The sequence below is a fragment of the Amphiura filiformis genome, chromosome 8 (assembly GCF_039555335.1).
Source record: "Amphiura filiformis chromosome 8, Afil_fr2py, whole genome shotgun sequence".
NCBI lineage: Eukaryota > Metazoa > Echinodermata > Ophiuroidea > Amphilepidida > Amphiuridae > Amphiura > Amphiura filiformis.
In genome coordinates this window covers 48,994,426-49,013,304 of record NC_092635.1, presented here as the reverse complement: position 1 = coordinate 49,013,304, position 18,879 = coordinate 48,994,426, and the positions used below count along the sequence as shown (strand labels likewise).

Sequence of the window (18,879 nt, the reverse complement as noted above, 5' to 3'; positions counted from 1 at the left end):
CGTTCCACACCTTGATATTAACTTAAAATGTTTAATGCTCTGCATGCTAAACATAAAAAGGCCAAAGTTTTGAGATATTTTCTCAAAATATCAAGAGCTATCTCAAAAACCACAGAACCAATACAAGGGTAGTTTGTACTCATTTTTATGCATTTTTCATGCCGAGTCCAAATATGGTCATGAAAATTTACAATTCTGAAATTTTTAAATTTTAAATTAAAAATTAAAAAAAAAAATTTTCAGTTGACACCCATGTGGAGAGACTTAAAACATATGACCACTCAAAACTAGTGTAGATTTTCATTTTGTGTGGTGAAAACAGGAATACCCGTAGAGTTGTTACGAATACAAAACTGCATCGAATTTCATAGCTGCAATTTTGACCTCCCATCGCTCCAATGTTTATGTAAAGTTTGCTTGACATCATCATCTGCAAATATGTAGTCTATGCTCCGTTCGGAAAGTTGCCATAGTTGCTCTCTGCTAAGGTCAAAGGTCGTCATGGCAAGATGGTACTCTTTGCTTAGGGTGGTGTGGAAAACTCCTTTGTCGTCGGTCTGTTAAGTGAAATAAGCACAAAGAAACAAATAAGATGCCATAATGAAATTATTTTCACCGTAACGTTTTTAAATCGTACATTAAAAATGTGATATATTCAACCGATTGAGAATATTATCATGAAAAGAACAGCTTAGCCCATTCAGCTCAGACCACGCTGCTGTCAGCACTGGCTATAGAACCGGAGACATATTTTTGTATCAGAGATAGAGGACACACTCTCAATTTTTGCTTTATATCATATACCAGCATATAATGGTCTTTATGATTACAGTTTATAAAATGCAGTACTACACATATGACAGGGTTCGAGGTTTGAGGACGGTTTTACTGCCAAAATGGGGGGAAAATGAAGTTCATGTTATCATAACATTATACATGTTTTCTGGACTAGAATTTTGTGCTGAGTCCATTTCTGAAGTTTTTAATACACAGGGTATCACCATTTTAAAGATATGTAACAAATTCTAAGCGCATGTTGTTTTTACGAAGAATCCTGGGAGTCTACTTGGAACACAACTGTATTTTTAAAAAGTTACAGAGCATTATTACTTCAGTTAAGTTGTTTTGAATCTATAAATATGTTAAACAAACTATAAAGACTGCTTAAACACTGTTCTCATGTATGAAAATGAAATGATGTTGGTACTGAGGCCCCTGTATTCCTATATATTTAGTAAACATATAGCGGTCAGGTTTGGTGTCAAGACAATAAATCTATTGATGTCTAAACTCATAAAGAAATTATGTTCTTAAAGTGTTAATGTATAACTGATTACCTTTACACAATCTTAAAATGTTTATACTGAAGCATAGCACTTTATTCACCCCTGACATCAGAAATGGCTTGTTGATAGCGCAACTGAATATTGTGTGATCTAGCAGCACGGGCTGCATCAACTTTTTTTTTTTATAAATGGTTGATGTGATGAGCTGGTACAGAACTAAAGTTCTCTTCACCATACCACTTGACTATTACTTGATTCTGATTCAGTTTTCTCAGGATAGAACTTCAGATAGATGTTCAGGTACATCAGTTGGGGAAATTACTTTAGCTGGATACCAGAAGCAACCATGCTTTGCCCATACTACATCTCCCGGTGTGAAAGATTCTTCATCATCGGTGGTCGTATTATCATCAGATCATCCCTTTATAATTACATATTTGAGGGCACAACATGAAAGGCATTGACTGCACTTCCTGGAATAACTTTTATGGGTGTGACCTTTGGGTTTAAGGGTAAAAAAAAAAAAAAAATGGTGTGAACCTCAAAATGGAAATTTTGAAAAAAGTATACATGGCATCATTCCACAAATCTAATCGATTGTGGGGATTGGTAGAGTGCACAATCGATCAACTTTTCAGAGCTGTACCTCCATATTTTCCGAAATAATTTTTTTTACAATTTGCCATATTTTTTTCACGCTTAGGGGTATGGGTAACATTTTGCAATTTTCTTCAATTTCTCTTTTTTTAAGGAAGTTAAAATTATTATCAGTGTGTGGCAAATTGAAATATCATTAAAATGAGGGGTTAATGAGGTCTCTAGCCCCTTTAGATCAAAAACTAAGATACAAATCTCTCGAAAATGACCTTTTTTGGGCTTCGTTTTTTCACTTTCAAGTTCAACTTTATCCGGGTATGGTATACAAAGTAAGCGATGAAATCAATTTAAAACAGTTTTATTTGAACAAATAAACCATCAGGTAATACAAAATAACAGAGAAAGACAACATTTATCTATATAGTAGAAAATATTAGGGATTAAAAATTAATGGTGAATTTTTTTTTCAGCTAAAACTGGTCATTTTCAGTAAAAAATGGCCATAAATCCATGTTTAACCCAAAAACGACTTAAGGGCAGAGTAATGGGAGAGAACATGGACCTTTTCGAGCTTCATTATTTCTGAATTGTATGTTCAAAGTATATAAAACTATACATTTTTGGAAAGGAAATGAGTCAAGGAATCCCATGGTGACGTCAGATTTGTTCAAAAATCTCAGTTTTTGAAAAAATCACAAAAATTCACTTTTTTACCCCAATTTTTTTTGTGACAACTTAGAAAAAAATCTGTTCGGAGTAAAAAAAATTCAGTTAGCTTTTTATGAAGAAGAGACATGAACTTAGGGAAGGTTTTTTTATTTTTTTTAATTCGCCTCTTTTTTCGAAATATTAAAATAAACACGTGAAAAAAACAATTTTGTCACTTTATTCAGCTAAAATTGAAAATAATGGTGTATATTTTTGTTTTAAAAAAATATTTTGAAAAAATGAGAAAACCTTCCCTAGACTTTGATGTACTCTAAACGATAGTGCAAAAAGTTTACCTTTTGCTTGCATAATTTTCGAGTTATCTTGTCACAAAAATCGTGCAATATTGTCAAAAGTGAACTATGAGAAATCAATGTTTTAGTAAAAAAATTTCAAAATTATGCACAAAATGTCCTTATATTTTAAAACGGCAAGACTTTCACGCTTGTAAAAGCTGTATATGGTACATGGTCTAAATATGCATCTTTTTGCACCAATGAATATATAATGTCTGCTTTTAGTGTGCCAAAATTCAAAATAATTAAAAAATCTAAGTGGCATTTTGACTGCAAATTTTTGTTTTGTTTACACCGCATTTGCCGGCAACATACCGAATGCGCCTTGACTGCGTTGGACATACGCGCAGAGTTGCGCAGCATCACGCGACGCGAATCGCACACGTAATCACAATATTGCGCATTCGCGCATTTCTGACTCATTATTTCCCGCCAATTTATTAAGCTGTCTTGAGCCATGTGACTTTTTAGAGTTGAAAAGAGTGAAATAAATCAAGCAAAAATATGTGTAAATATTAACAAGTTGTATTTTATCAGTTTCAAGTGAAAAAATACATCTTAGTGTTGATAAATATCAAGAAATCTCAAATTCGGGCGTGGACGAATGTGTCTGTCTTCCATTACTCTGGCCTTAAGATACAGTATTCTAAGTTAGAAAAATTGAAAATTCAGACATTTTTACCTTAGAAATACTATATGCTCATTTTTAGAAGTATTCTTCACACCTAAATATTTTTTTCACACATTTGGCAGTGAAACCGTCCTCAAACCTCGAACCCTGTCATATGACACACAGATACCCCTTGTAGTATGAAGGCTACACTTAACATGCTCAGTCATAAGATATCAGTGCATATACTGGTTGTTATGATTTAAGTCTATAAAATATGGTACTCACACATATCACACACGGATGTCCCTTGTCAAACCAATACTTGAAATGATGTTCATCAAATGATGCTACGGTCTTACCAACAAAGTTGGATGTCTGGCATAATTCTGTAAGTGACAAAATAAACGTATTCATTTAGCTCTTGAGGGCACATATTTGGTTTTGCAGCACAAAGTCTGCATTATGACATATTAAATGATTACTAAAATGCATTTGAATTGTATGACAGATACAGAGGATGACAAAGACCTCATAGCCAGTTCTGATCAGTGAAACCTCTGGCAAATGCACTGGATGACAAATACCTCATAGCCAATTCTGATCAGTATAACCCCTGGCAAATGCACTGGATAACAAATACCTCATAGTCAGTTCCAATCAAAGTAACCCCAGTGAATGACAAAAACCTCATAGCCAGTTCCTATCAGGGTACGCCCTGGCAAATGTAGTGAATGCCAAAGACCTCATAACCAGTTCCAGTCAGGGTACAACCTGACTGTTTGTATACTAAGCCCTGGAAGCATGGGATAAGTGTTTGAACAATTATGCTTCACCCATGTTTAATTATTTAAATCACAAAAGATATTTTACTCTGTGTTAACCCCTGAGCACTACCTGCCGATCGAACATTGCCTCTGATTGGTCAATTACATGATATCTTCACTTTAATCACCAATCACAATGGAGCTTTGCAAATAATTCACCCCAATTTTTTTGTGTGGTGAAATTATTCTAACAATGTTGCTGATTGGTCCAATTGATAATGAAAACTTCTTTTTGGCCAACCGGCATGTTATGTAGTTCTCATGAGGTTAACAAACAAAAAAAACCACAAAATATTTACCTAAAGGAATGCTGTGAAGTTGTGTTGCTGCCACCAGTTCTTGCACCTCAGGATGTAGGAATGTCCCATGGCCTATTCTGTCTGTGGGAATGTTCAGTAATGCCAGACTCTCTGCTTCTTGATCGGGAATCTAGGGTAAAGCAAATGGTACAATAATAAATGTGATTCCTAAGCACTGACTTTATAAAATAGCGGCTGCCATCGCAGAGTGACGAGCAACTGATTTTTTGACAATGATCAAGCTGGCAGGGGGAGTATGAATTTCAAATGGAATGAACACATTAGCAGCTCCATTTGAAACTTGCCCTCTCTTTGTGGAAGATTCAGGTTGAATCTTCCTCACTGGGTGTATGAAATTCAAATGGAGCTGCATAATGTGTTCATTCCATTTGAAATTCATACTCCCCCTGTGAAAGATATTTCCAAAATCTTCCACAGGGGGAGCATGTATATACGGCTTGGAGTGAACAGAATCAAACCAGCAGAGACAAGAAGTGTACTGGGCCACCGAGCCAGAAAATGTTCAAACTGTTCCAAATATCCACTACTTCAATGACTTTACCAGCACAAATGTGTGCCGAAATTTGAATGCTAAAATGGATCAAATTGAGAACAACTGTGGCCTAAAAGCAAGCCAACGGAAGATGCACATCTATTTTTGCCACATTGTAACTTTTGGTCAACTTTGCAGCGGCATTTTCAAAATATTTTTCTGACTTGTATTACAAAGCAGCACTCCAAATTAGCGGGAATTGCTTATCCAGGTGTACATTTGATATGTAATAATATTTCAATCTTAATTGAATACCACTAACCTCTGCAATGTGGAGGGCTAACCTCAGCCCTGCAGTTCTTGCTTGCTGTAATAATGGAATCAGTTGTCTTGCATCACCAACCTGCAACACAATAAAGACGGTGAACTGATACATGCTAGGCATTGATTCTGTCAAAAACCTGTTGGCAGTTCAAAGTTGTGTACGCTTCGGGCAACTTGTAACAGTACCCTTTCTTGTCCAAGTATCTAGACAGTGTAAATTCACACCTACAAGACCTCGTCATGCTCATTGTTCATCAATAGACTGGGATTATGAGACATGCCCTTTCAAAAAATATTGACAAATTTGGTATGTTGAAATGCTGGGTCAGATATGAAAACTGGCAGCAGCATGGAGAGGGGACATTTACCCTCTGCCCTGTTGATGGCACTTAGAACTAAAAACAAAGCACAGAAAACTCACTATTTTGGGCAAAAAACCTCAAAGTTTTCCAATTTTATTTCTGTCATTTTAAATGGACCATATTGCCAGGAATTACGGTATAACAGGAAATTCTCAAGATATTTCACATTTAAACCATGGACCTCTCTTCAACAGCGGGCTGTCCTTGGTTCTAGGATATTTGCAAATGATCACAATTGCACGTATAATGCATTTGCGAGACATGTCCTCTGTCGTACATTAGTTATACCATCCACAGTTGCTACAATCCCGAAATATGTCTTGAAACATTAAAGCGTCTTTAGGGGAAAATAAGTCCCCCCACTCCCCTGTGCAATGTTGAAACATGCAAATGTGTTCAGCGTGTCTCCAAAGTGTCGCAACATTGAATGATGGGGGGTGGGGAAGGTAAAAGTGTTAATTGATGGCCCAGCTTTCTTCTAATTCCAAATATTGAACATTTTTATCCACATTAAAAATACACTTTTGATTTCATTCCAGATGCCTAAAGCGTTACAAAGACATATTTCGGGGATTGTAGGTAAAATTTCACCTCATACACCTACACACACAAAATGGTGGGAAACGTCCTTGGTATGTCGATAGAATGCGGATTCAGGCGAATACCAATAGGTGGGTGTGACTATGTGTGTGTGTAGAGGTGGGGTTTGGGTGCATGTGCATGCGCATGTGCCATACCTTAGGATCTCCACTGAGGTCAACTCCTACAACAATGCCTCCACTCTTAGCCCTGTAGTCCTCTGCTAATTGGATAGTTTCTGCAGCTGCTTCTAAACTGTTTCTTCTGTCTATAGCCAAGATAAATCTGTTGACAAAGAAAACACTATCTGCTATCATCCTGTAAACTCCATAAGTACTATTACTATACCTCATAAATATTTATTAGGTAATCCATACATCTTATTGGTTAATAACGCCAGCGTTCGAGTACGGGGGGAAAAATGTGCTATCCAAAATGTACTCCCGCACCCTACTACCACACCTCATATCATCCCCCACTAAGGCCCACGTGCAAAGTTCAAAATTGCCATTACGCTACATTCGGAACTTTGAAATAGGTAGTTGAGTTAAGGCTGAGAGATCAGACGACAACAACAGAAAAATTTTGTCGGTGTAAACTGTGACAATGGCGGTGCCGGCTGCAGAAAGGTTTGCAGTGCTGTCAGAAGTGGATTTGCAAAACATTTTGGATGGAAAAGATGCTACACAAACGAAGAAAATCGTTGAGAAAGCCGTGGTAACTTTTTCATCGTACTGTGCAAGCAAAGGGAATGATATTACAGAAATTGAGCAGCTCAAAGAAGAGGACTTGTGCATATTTTTACGGCAGTTTTACACAGAGATTCGTACTCAGAAAGGAGACTTTTATGCAAAGAAGTCTATGCAAACCATCAGGTATGGGCTTCAGAAGCAATTTTCCAAGCTCAAGAAATTTGACATTGTGAATGACAGTGCATTTAAAGATGCAAATGAGATGTTTGCTGCCATGGTTGTTAAGCTTAAAGACGAAGGGAAAGCTGCCATCAATCACAAGCACCCAATTGAGCCATAAGATATGCAGAAAATCAGAGCAAGTGATGCCTTGAATCAGAACACACCAAGAGGTCTCCTGAATAAAGTCTTCATTGACATCATGCTTTTTATGAGTCAGCGTGGCCGTGAGAATCTGCGAGAGATGGAGAAAGACGAGTTCCAAATCAAAGTGGATGCTAACAACCGTTGTTATGTTACACGCATCAGAGATCGCCTGACAAAAAATCACCGTGTTGATGATGAAAAAAGTCACGCTGGTCTCATGTATGAAACGCCACAGTTTCCAGAGAATTGTCCTGTGCAAGCATTTGAAAGATATATAAGCCATCTTAATCCTGGTTGCAACGCCTTATGGCAACGACCGAAAGAGGCATGTCAATTGAAGGACAATCATGACAATGTTTGGTATGACAACGCGCCGATGGGCAAAAACACACTGTATAATAAGATGAGGAATATATCAATTGAAGCTAAAACATCGCAAATTTATACGAACCATTGTCTTTGTGCAACAAATGTGACCACATTGGATCAAGCTGGCTTTGAAGCCAGGCACATCATGAGTATTACAGGGCACAAGTCAGAAGCCAGCATTTGAAGCTACAGTCGCACCGGTAATAGCCAAAAGCGAAAGATGAGTGAAAGCTTGTCATCACTGGCTTACGGCGGGGGTCCAACAGACAACAGTGCGGTAAGCTTATCTTCGCCTTCAGTGCCTAGCATGCCTAGGCGGCCTAGCCACAGGCCTAACCCTAGTCTTGCTAATGCTAATTCCGCGCCTAGCACCTCAACTAGACCCACAACGTCTGTTCCCAGCACCTCTAATAAACAGGCTAAGGCTACAGATGCAGAGCCAACTTTCGAGTTGCAGCTTTTGTCAGATTCCCAAGAAGACCAAATTCTAAGCGACTTGACCAACTCGCCCATAGCCCCAGCTCTCGGCTTGAATATCGATGTCGCACGTCAAGTGAATCAAAAGGCATCAACTGCCAGCTTTAATTTCCATAACTGTCAAGTAAATATCTACCATGCGTAAAAAAAAAACGCATCAAAAGGAGACTGTATATATGTTTCTTGCATTTCAATGACTTTAAAACTGTTTACGTGTTACTACTTTTGCAATGGATGTTTACTGTTGGACTTCGGTTTATCACTGTTGGATTTATCACTGTTGCTGTTGGATTTGAAGTTGAACATTTGACTTTTTGGTGATTATTTAGAATGAACTTAGCAAACTTTTGGAAACTGTTGTGAACAATATTGTACAACATGTACAAGCACGGCAAAGTGCAACATTAAACTTGTTTTCTTCGGTCGGAGGCTACGTGGCTGCCATGGACATGATGATAAGGTAAGGTCAAATTATCATTTTATAGCAAATTATCATAGTAAATATTTATGAGGTATAGTAAAACAAATACAACATGGTTATTTTAGGGAAGTAGTGGAAAGTGGAAGTACGGCGTCGGGAAATAGTCCCAATCATCCAACACCAAGGGACCAGTATTTTCCACTACTTCCCAAAAATAACCATGTTGTATTTGTATACTCCCTTTTCTTAAAATGTTTCTGATTGGGTAATTAAGCAATTCATGTACATTCATCTGAGTGACCAATTAGATAGATATTTCAAGCTCAAGCCTCAACAGCCTAAACACCAAATATTTTACCATGCTATGTTGATTGGCTCAATCAATATAAAAAGTCTTCTTGTAACCAATCTAACCAATCAGCATGCCACTTTTCAGAGCAAGATGAAACACATGATCACCACACACAGAGTAGAGTGTACTCCTGACTGAGTCAACTTAATCTTTTTCCTTTTGTCCTAATTTCTGGCATTTTTCTGGCATCTCTTACTTTTGCTCTGTTTAAGCACTTTGAAGACATACAACACAGCTGTGAGTAATCATAGATTTGAAATGAAAGATTTTTTTTACCTGACAATAATATCTATTCCCTCCTCCTGACATTGTTGAATAGCATTCAGTACTGTCTCAATGTAGCTCCGTTTTGTCATACCTAGAATACATTAATGTCATTCAAACAATTAAAAAAAATATGATTGCCGTTTGTTGAATTGGCAAGTTTTAGCTGTTACATTAGTCTGAGTCCAATAACTGTGCTAGTTATGTTCTTTAATATTTTCTAAACACAAATCAAGTGATGAAAATATGTTAAATTTAAAGAGACAGTTCTGTGTTGAAGCTACCATGGAAGACCTTGGAATATGATCGATACATAATAACTATACAGACGAATCCGATGAGCTAAATGATGGTCAGGATTAAGTCGGCCATAGCGGGGGCCATCCGTGTCAAACTAGCTTAGTTCTTTTGGATTTCGACCCAAGACGCCCACTATGGCAAGCGCATCGAAGCGCGTAGCACTTGCGCCGCTTCACAGGAGCGGTTAACGCTGCATGCCTACGATACTGGCGTCGTCTAAAATGGATGGATAGCCCCCAGCTATGTGTAGGAATGTGGCTCGTCGGATTCATCTAAAGGGCTGTACATTGCTTTGTATCTCTTTAGTTAAATTCCTTTCAGATCTACCCTACCTGTCCGTGGCACGTCCCTAGGCGTACTCCTCAGCTCCAAGTAACAAACTCCATCTTCTGCAAACTCTCTCACAACATCTTTGGTTACCATGGCAACAGCTTCAGTGTCATCAACAATCTGATGTATCAGTTTAAACATCTGGAAACATCTGATGAAATGGGATAATGGAACGGTCACATAATGAGTTTTAGGTTTTCGTGTAACATTTTTGGGAAAAGCTTCTAATGGTGTTAAAATTTATCTACAGACTTCGATTTCTTCATTTTACCAGGCTCTCATCTGAAAAGTGACCTTAGCAGAGATAATATTTCGGTTGAAAATGCTGTTTTGTGATTATTTTGACTTTGACATGTTCACCTTGATACCTTTTACACTGTTGCTCAACCCATGCTTTCAGTTCTCCCCTCCCCTCTTGAAGAAAAGACAACAACAACAATGACTGCAAATTCTACTATTTTATTATATAATTATAAAACAAATACAACATTTTGGGCAAATTTATGATATTTTACCCTCCCCCATCCATCGCAATGCCCACTGTTAGCAAAATATGTGCGGTGCTGTCACTGGTAATTACTCACGCGTCAAGATTAATAGCTTTTCCATTTTCTACCATGTCTGTCCACTGCTGCAAAGCCTGAGTGTCTGGTTGCTGATCTTGAGGTAGATGGCCCTTCCTAGCCAACAACTTTGTCATAGTTTCTTTACTGATAGAGCCATTAAGGTGAGCATGGAGTTCCTTTTCACAGAAGAATAAACAAACAGACTTCAATTTAATAACATTTTAATAACCATGGTCATTCTCAAGAGGAATGGCCTTTGACAGTTTTTTTCTGGCGTGTGATGAGGCGACTCTTTATTATTATTTTTTGAACTAATTATTATTATTTACACATATCACACTTTCTAATGGTACTGGTTTTTTACTAGGCAAGAAAATGACAGGTTAATTTACATTACTGGCATATATATTAACCCTAACCCTACCCGTGGTTTTTGTGCTATCGGAAGGGAAAGAAGGAAACGAAAAAGGAGAGAAGATGAAGAAGAAAGTCACTTGGCACCCCCGGGATTCGAGCCTCGGACCCCTCGCATGCCACGCAGAAGATCCCCAGCATGTAGCTACACAGGTGACGTTGGCCCGCCAACGATTAAGCTGGGTATATATGACTTCGTCTGATTGCGTCATCAAGTCCCGTGGAATCCGTGCACGCAGGGCGGTTTTAATAGTGAGCTTTAGTGAGTCCTAGTTGGGTTAGGGTTAACCTTTGTGCACACTGCACTGCATCCAGCTGGTACTTGTAATACAAAAGACTACGGTATCAAAAGTAGAAAAAAGATGGGAAGTTTTCAATAAAATGGCAAAATAATGAATTATTTCTGCAAATGACTTTTTTGATGCAAAATAAAAAATGTGACAAAATTTCATTCCAGTGCTTATAATTATATTGTCAATGTGTCTATTAGCTCGCCGATTATTATTGAGTGGAGCTTCACGCAGCTGGAACATATAAATTTAAGGCCAGAGTAAGGGGAGACACATTCGTCCACACCCGAATTTGAGATTTCTTGATATTTATCAACACTAAGATGTATTCTTTCACTTGAAACTGATAAAAATACAACTTCCTAATATTTACTTGTATTTTTGCTTGATTTATTTCACTCTTTTCACTTTTCAACTCTAAAAGTCACATGGCTCAAGACAGCTTAGTAAATTGGCGGGAAATAATGAGTCGGCAATGCGCGAATGCTAAATATTGTAATTTCGCGCGCGATTCGCGTCGCGTGACGCGGCGCAACTCTGCGCGTATGTCCAACGAGTCAAGGCGCATTCGGTATGTTGTTAACGCCAGCAAATGTGATGTAAACAAAACAAAAATTTGCAGTAAAAAATCCACTTAGATTTTTTTTATTATTTTGGATTTAGGCGCACTAAAAACAGACATTATAGATTCATTGGTGCAAAAAGATGCATATTTAGACCATACACCAGATACAGCTTTTACAAGCGTGAAAGTCTTGCCGTTTTAAAATATAAGGACGTTTTGTGCATAATTTTGACATTTTTTTACTAAAACGTCGATTTCTCAGAGTTCATTTTTAACAATATTGTACCATTTTTGTGATAAGATAACTCAAAAAATATGCAAGTAAAAGGTAAACCTTTTGCACTATCGTTTAGAGCACATCAAAGTCTACGTAAGGTTTTCTCATTTTTTCAAAATATTTGTTTTGAACAAAAATATACACCAATAGTGCAATTTTAAGCTTCATAGAGTGACAAAATTGCTTTTTTCACATGTTTTTGCAATATTTCAAAAATAAGACGAATTTCAAAAAATAAAAAACCTTCCCTAAGTTCATGTCTCTTCTCTATGAAAAACTAACTAATTTTTTTTTACTCCGAACGGATTCTTTAAAAAGTTGTCACAAAAAAATTGGGGTAAAAAAGTGCATTTTTGTGATTTTTTCAAAAACTCGAGATTTTTGAACAAATCTGACATCACCATGGGATTCCTTGACTCATTTCCTTTCCAAAAATGTATAGTTTTATATACTTTGCACATACAATTCCAAAATAATGATGCTCGAAAAGGTCTGTGTTCTCTCCCATTACTCTGCCCTTAAGACTATACACCATACATCCCTTCTCGCCTGGTTTCATAGCAAGTGTTGAGAAGTATTTGAAACTAGTAATAGTCTCAGACAGTATACAACCAGAACCATAAACATCCCTAGCCTTTATGGTTGTTCTATTTGTGCACTTATATTTAAGCCTATATCAAAATATATATTTTGTACAATGTACAGCTTGAGCTATCGTTTCTACTAAGTTTGAAAGTTTGAAAGTTACAAAACTAGTCATCACTAGCACCTAGATGTGAATATTCACGCCGGAAGAAGAAAAACTTTTAACCGCTCGTAAAATCCACCTGATGCATGTCACAAAACAAGTCATTATTTATTGTTGTATTGTTCCCCGGGATTGTCCTCGCACCTGCAAGCATGTGGGAAATGAGTTGGGATGCATGTGTCCCCCCATCCCCCTCCCCCACCGCCTATGTATGACAGCCACGGCAGCTTAGCTGATCATCATCACATTCATTCACTAGGTATAAAAGGGGAATTCAAATTTGCCATAAAACCACATCATTTTGTCTATCAAATTAAAGCCCTTCGGTAAATTAGAAAGCCAAAACTGAAAACCGTTTTGTTGTCCTATCACTTTCCGTAGCAAAGTTACACCTTGTCAAAGATTTACTTCCATCAAAAATGTTCAGCCATGATTTAAAAGGGCATTTCATGATCCACAGCCTCATCCCCCCACTTTTCTAAAAAAAGTTGACATTTTTATACCACTGGAAACCTCTGGCTACATTTTGATGTTTATGTTTACATTTCTTGCAGATTAATTCGTTTAGCAAAAATATCGTCAAATTTTAATTTCATTCTGGTATACCAGAACGAAATTACAACAGTGGCCTAATGGAGGCGTGACATACTCATGAATATTAAACTCGCAAACTGAAATTTTGGGAATAAGCTTGTTTCGTTGAAATATCTACTGAAAAAAGTCATAAAAAGTGGATGCTAGGATCATCATGATGAAATTCTCCTTTAATGCATCAACTGCAAAACAACAGCATAGGACAGCATTCAAGCTTTGACTTACGTTTGGCGGACAAAAGTGTGAAAAAATTATTTAGGGGTGAAAACAATAAAATTCTTGATTGTTTATATGTTTCCAAGGGTAAAATATCATGTAGTTTTAGATGTTGGCACTTAAAACTCCCTATCTTTCATAGATTTCAAGAAAAATTAAATTTTATGTCAGATTTTGGCCGAAAATAGCCGTTTTGGGGTGACAAAAAATTGACTTGCAGATTTCCTGTGAGTGTATGAACATGAACAATATTAAATAGAGCCTAATTTTCTATACTAATTGTGTAACAAGGGTACAATTGTGATATTAAAAGCATTGAATGGGATCAACATATTTCTTTATTTACGTAGCAGCAGTAGAAACTTGAGCGTTTGGGTGACAATTGATTTGGAAAAAAGTATGATATTCGCCTCATTTTCTATTTGAAAAGGCCATATCTCCACAATGGTATGAGCTATAGGGATGCTTTAAGTGTCTTTTTGCTCAGTATTTCAATAGCTAAATGGTAATATAATAAATAAGTAAGCCAGATTTACAGAAAAGAAAATAACTTGCAATATGCTACCCCCACCCCTAAGAATTAATGGATTCTCTAAAAAAAATAAGTCCTTCAAAACTGCAAGGTTTAAGGCTAAACAAACACAAACTTGCTCTTGCCAATACCTCCCTCTAGAGCAAGTTTATGTTTATTTAGCCCTATTAAGTATCCCCATTTTGAAGGACTTATTTTTTTTTAGAGCAAATTTCAGTCATATTTGAGGATTTCGGGCAGAAATATGCCTGTACAGTGCTATGGGGAAAATTTTCAAGTTGATAATTATGCATTTTTTATGTCAGATTCAGTTTCTACACAAAATTTCACCCTAGAAAATGTTCCTTTAAGGGTGGTCTTAACCCTGGAATTATGGAAACTTTCGGGCTTCATAACTGCTAAATTATTAGTCTAAAGAATATAAAAGTATACATTTTAGACTGGAAATGACTTGCTGAATTCATCTGTGAGGTCCAATTTGGGCCAAAATGCTCATTTTGGAGAAAATCCCAAAGAACAGGTTTTTTGTTTTATATTTTTTTGTGCACCGTAACAAAAAAACTGTTTGGCCAAAAAAAAATTTTTTATTTATTTTTAAAAACTAGATAAAAATATCTAGGGACCATTTATTCATTTTTTTGAATTTTGACCAACTTTTAGAAATTCGCACCAAAAATGGTCAAAAAATGCAAAATTTTCAAAAAAACCATACAAAAACCTGATTTTCTACCAAATTTCAAATATTTTTGGTGAAGTTGGTCAAAATTCAAAAAAATGAAAAAACGGTCCCTAGATATTTTTATCTAATTTTTAAAAATTAATAAAAAACAATTTTTGGCCAAACAATTTTTTTTGTTACGTTGCACGAAAAAATTTGGGCCAGGATTTTCTCCAAAAATGAGCATTTTGGCCCAAATTGGACCTCACAGATGAATTTATCAAGTCATTTCCATTCTAAAAATGTCTACTTTTATATTCTTTAGACTAATAATTTAGCAGTTATGAGGCCCGAAAGTTTTCATAATTCCAGGGTTCAGACCAACCTTAAGGGCTGGGGTATGAACGTTTGGACAGTATTTATTTTGGGACATTAGGGCACATCAGACATATCGAATTGCATTCTGAATACGAAGAATGTCATTCTGATATCAAATAATTTTGATTTTTTGAAATTGCAATTTAATGCACATTTTATGGCAAATCATTAAAAATTGATATTTTTGATATTTAACAGTACTTGAAGTAAACTTTATAATCTGATGATTTATACTTAAAGTGTGTGTAGGTGGGATGAAAAGCCGACGATCAATTGAAAATTTTGACCTTTCGTATTGAAGATTAGTGCCGTACTAACGCTGCTACTTTGCTATTCGCCGAAGAGGTCGATATTGTCCTTCTCATTTTACATGCTATTTTTCACCCGTTTATGATGTTCTATAATTTACTGTGTGGACCTATACGTCATGACAACTTACTTCTCACTCTTCTGCAATACTTCAAACTTCTCGATGTGCACTGAAAAAGTGAATTTTTGCCAGAACTTTCTTCGAGAGTATCATAAATCACATTGTGTTGTTTTGGCCGTCAAAATTTATCATGGTTGACCCGGTATGACCTGTGTCATCTGCTAATTGACAAGGGAAATACCAACCGCGTCAGGGGGGTGGGACATACTACTTCTCTGGCTATCCCCTCATGAAGTTGTCAGCATGCCCATCAATGTGATCAAATTGCAAAACACCCCTATTTGAAAAATGGACTGATCAATATGCATTATGTCAATGCAATCATTGACCTCTTCGGCAAGCACAAATAAATATGAACATGCGGAAGATGCCGTGTCGAAACGAAAGCTTAAAAATACCTTTTGTGCAAGGAATGTAGAATGGTTTTTGACGTCGATTGTACAGCAAACCTTTTCTAGTAATGCAAGCAACAATTTGGAGTGTGTTATATATATCCAAGTGAGTACTAGTGCAACTCAAAAGTGACATAATGTTTACCATTCAATGTGCCGTTGAAACCCATTCAGTCCCCATACAGGTTAATGTCAGCAAGTGAATTTTGTATTGGGGACTGATTATTCGGTCTAATTGAAGATATGGATTTTTTCAAAAAAAAAAAAAAAAAAATTAGGTCTTTTTGGGAAAAAAATCCATATCTTCAATATAAAAGGTCAAAATTTTCAATTGACCGTCGGCTTTTCCTCCCTGCTACATACACTTTAAGAATATATCATTAGATTTATATAATTTACTTGAGGACTGCTATATATATATCAAAAATTTGAAAAATATCAAATTTTTATAATTTGTCATAAAATTTGTATTATATTGTGACTTTCAAAAAATGAAAATTATTTGATATCAGAAAGACATGCTTCGTATTCAGAATGCAATTCGATAGGTCTGATGTGCTCTCATGTCCCACAAATAATACTGTCGAAACACAATAAACGCTCATTTTAGATCCCTTAAGTAGGATATCTTTCACTTTTATGTTTTCACCATTCTGGCCACAAAAAGTAAGTCAAAGCTTGAACGCTGTCATAGTCTCATCATCTCATGATAGAGCAGCTTTTCTACAACATGGAACTGCTATTAAAATCGCTCTAAAATTCCATGTGCGATCTCTCATAACAACAATAATTTAATTTGGGTCAAGTGTAGACTGCCTAACTGGCCTGTATCTCGTTTTGGCCAAAGAACGTCTGTAATACATACCTGTTTTTAATGACTTTGCAACAATGTTTCTATTGTCAGCAATAACAGCTTGCATTCACACTTTTGAGTTTATATGGTGAATTTTCGTACACATCATAAATAAGTGAAATCAGAATATCCTGAAAGGAATTTAGGTAATCTAATTCAACGACACTGACCTCGCAACAGCTAATGTTTTCATGTAAACATGGCGTCATTAGACATTTTAGCCTACGTTTCAGATCCTACTATCGGATCGTTGAAGCAACGAAACCTCAATCCCCGCCTCATTCACGAATTCACTCACCTTCCTACACCACCAGTTGAAATAAAACTCAAACATCCCGTGTTATTCCTCAAAACTACATGCACCTTCATTAATAAAAATTGAAATCCTAGTAGAAATCCGTTATCGAAAAATTGTTTGATATAAAACGTCACCAAAAGTAATTTTTCTGAAGAGTAGATACGCGTGTCAAAATGGCGGCCGCAGTCGCATCCCCAGCTTTGTACATGTACCCAGGTCACGGTATGTCTACGTGATTTAACAGTCAAGGTCAGAGAACAGCGCAACCTGTCTGCTGTCATGCCGTAATGGCTCGCCCAATGAACGGCGCTGTCAATCATCCTTATTGCCTTTGTCGAACAGACTTTTACGCGAGGTAAGAGCTCACGCTGTCCTCACTTTTAGGATCGACGAGCGCCAGGCCGACACAATCTGGTTGTGTAGGAGACTATCATCGTGATGCCCACGTTGGAACCATTGGATTACGGAAGAAATATTCATACCAGGACTGAAGCAAATGTGGCCATTTCTATGTTTGTACCGGGCAGTACCGGACATTTTCCAACACGGAGCTAGCGGAAAATACTGCAAATTCGCCCAAGGTAAGCAAAGGGTTGGGGATCGCATTTTAACTTTGACTAAACTGTTTCGGAGTTAAGGCACGCTAAAAGTAGACCATTTCGGGGCTGTATTTGGTGTACATGTGACGTTTTGAAAAGAGTAAAAAACAACCACTTATTCGCTATTGCTGAAGTATACCCGCCGAATCATGTACCAATACACAAGGTAATTGGTACATGAGATCAGGTATAGGTCAAGTGAAGTATAGACAACAAATGAGGTTTCCTATTATACTTTGTTTGTTTGTTTGTTTACCCAGGTTGGTCCGTGAGGAACACATGCTAATCCATGGAAAACCATGGACCGCTCCAAGCTCATACAAATGCACAAGCCTGGATAGCCAGTGTAGGCTAATATATGCTTGCTGGCCTAGATAGCTTTGATAAACAAAGCAAGAAATGGAAGAAAATAGCTAGGAAAAAGAGAAAAGAGAGAAGGCCACTCCCAAACACAATTGTACAATTTTACTCTTAGCCCTTACTTCGTGAGAAAGGAAACTGGAATTCCAATCTCAGGCCCCGATGCAAAGGCTTTCCTTGACCTATCTTTTCTTTTAATTTTCAATCTAGAATTTGTTTTGTGTTTGGGCCCCGGTTTGGGCCAATTTGGCTGACAAGCACTGTGTAAATTAGAGTTTGCTTTATACATGCAATGATGCATCATGAATCATGATCATGCATGATTGTGACGTGTGATCATCATGAATACTAGTAAAATCAATAAGCAGCCTCAGTGATAACTAACTGAGTTAAGCTTACACAAAATCTCACCTTCATATATGCGAGATTTTACCAAATTTACTCCCCTTTTAAGTCTTCAAGTAATAATTTTAAATATTTTTAGAAACACACGATAATCAGAAAGTATATTTACCAATTTTGGAAGAAGTTTACAAAACTTTTCTTCAGACACATGTTCATCTGAGGTTGTCGCCATTTTTGTTGTTTACATTTATCTAGGTGGCGCTATCAAACCAGCTGTCAAAAAAAATCTCGGGGGGGGGGGGGGGGTGGCGGCCAAGATTGACTAAATATTTTAATAGAAGGCCTGAGCTGACGTCGTCATTCAGTGTGGATTTACCGACCGTACCGACGCGTCCGTAAGGTCGTATAAAAT

General features: G+C 36.9%; 1 protein-coding gene across 1 annotated transcript; it reads right to left on the bottom strand.

Moving 5' to 3' along the window:
• Window positions 1-233: 233 nt before the first annotated feature.
• On the bottom strand, window positions 234-18,722 carry LOC140159145 (N6-Methyl-AMP deaminase-like). Its single transcript, XM_072182505.1, has 9 exons — window positions 18,637-18,722; window positions 10,537-10,694; window positions 9,955-10,103; window positions 9,335-9,416; window positions 6,540-6,666; window positions 5,439-5,519; window positions 4,624-4,753; window positions 3,786-3,886; window positions 234-557 (listed from the first exon to the last, which is right to left on the bottom strand). The coding sequence occupies exons 1-9, from the start codon at window positions 18,697-18,699 to the stop codon at window positions 366-368; spliced, it is 1,083 nt and encodes a 360-aa protein (XP_072038606.1). The 5' UTR covers window positions 18,700-18,722; the 3' UTR covers window positions 234-365.
• Window positions 18,723-18,879: the final 157 nt, after the last annotated feature.

Coding starts and splice junctions, on each gene's coding strand:
- LOC140159145 (XM_072182505.1), bottom strand. CDS start 18,699: ATGGCGACAACCTCAGATGAACATGTGTCTGAAGAAAAGTTTTGTAAA. Junction 10,104..10,536: donor AAAGCTATTAATCTTGACGC/GTGAGTAATTAC, acceptor CCATTTCATCAG/ATGTTTCCAGATGTTTAAAC. Junction 558..3,785: donor GACATCCGTGTGTGATATGT/GTGAGTACCATA, acceptor TTCACTTAACAG/ACCGACGACAAAGGAGTTTT.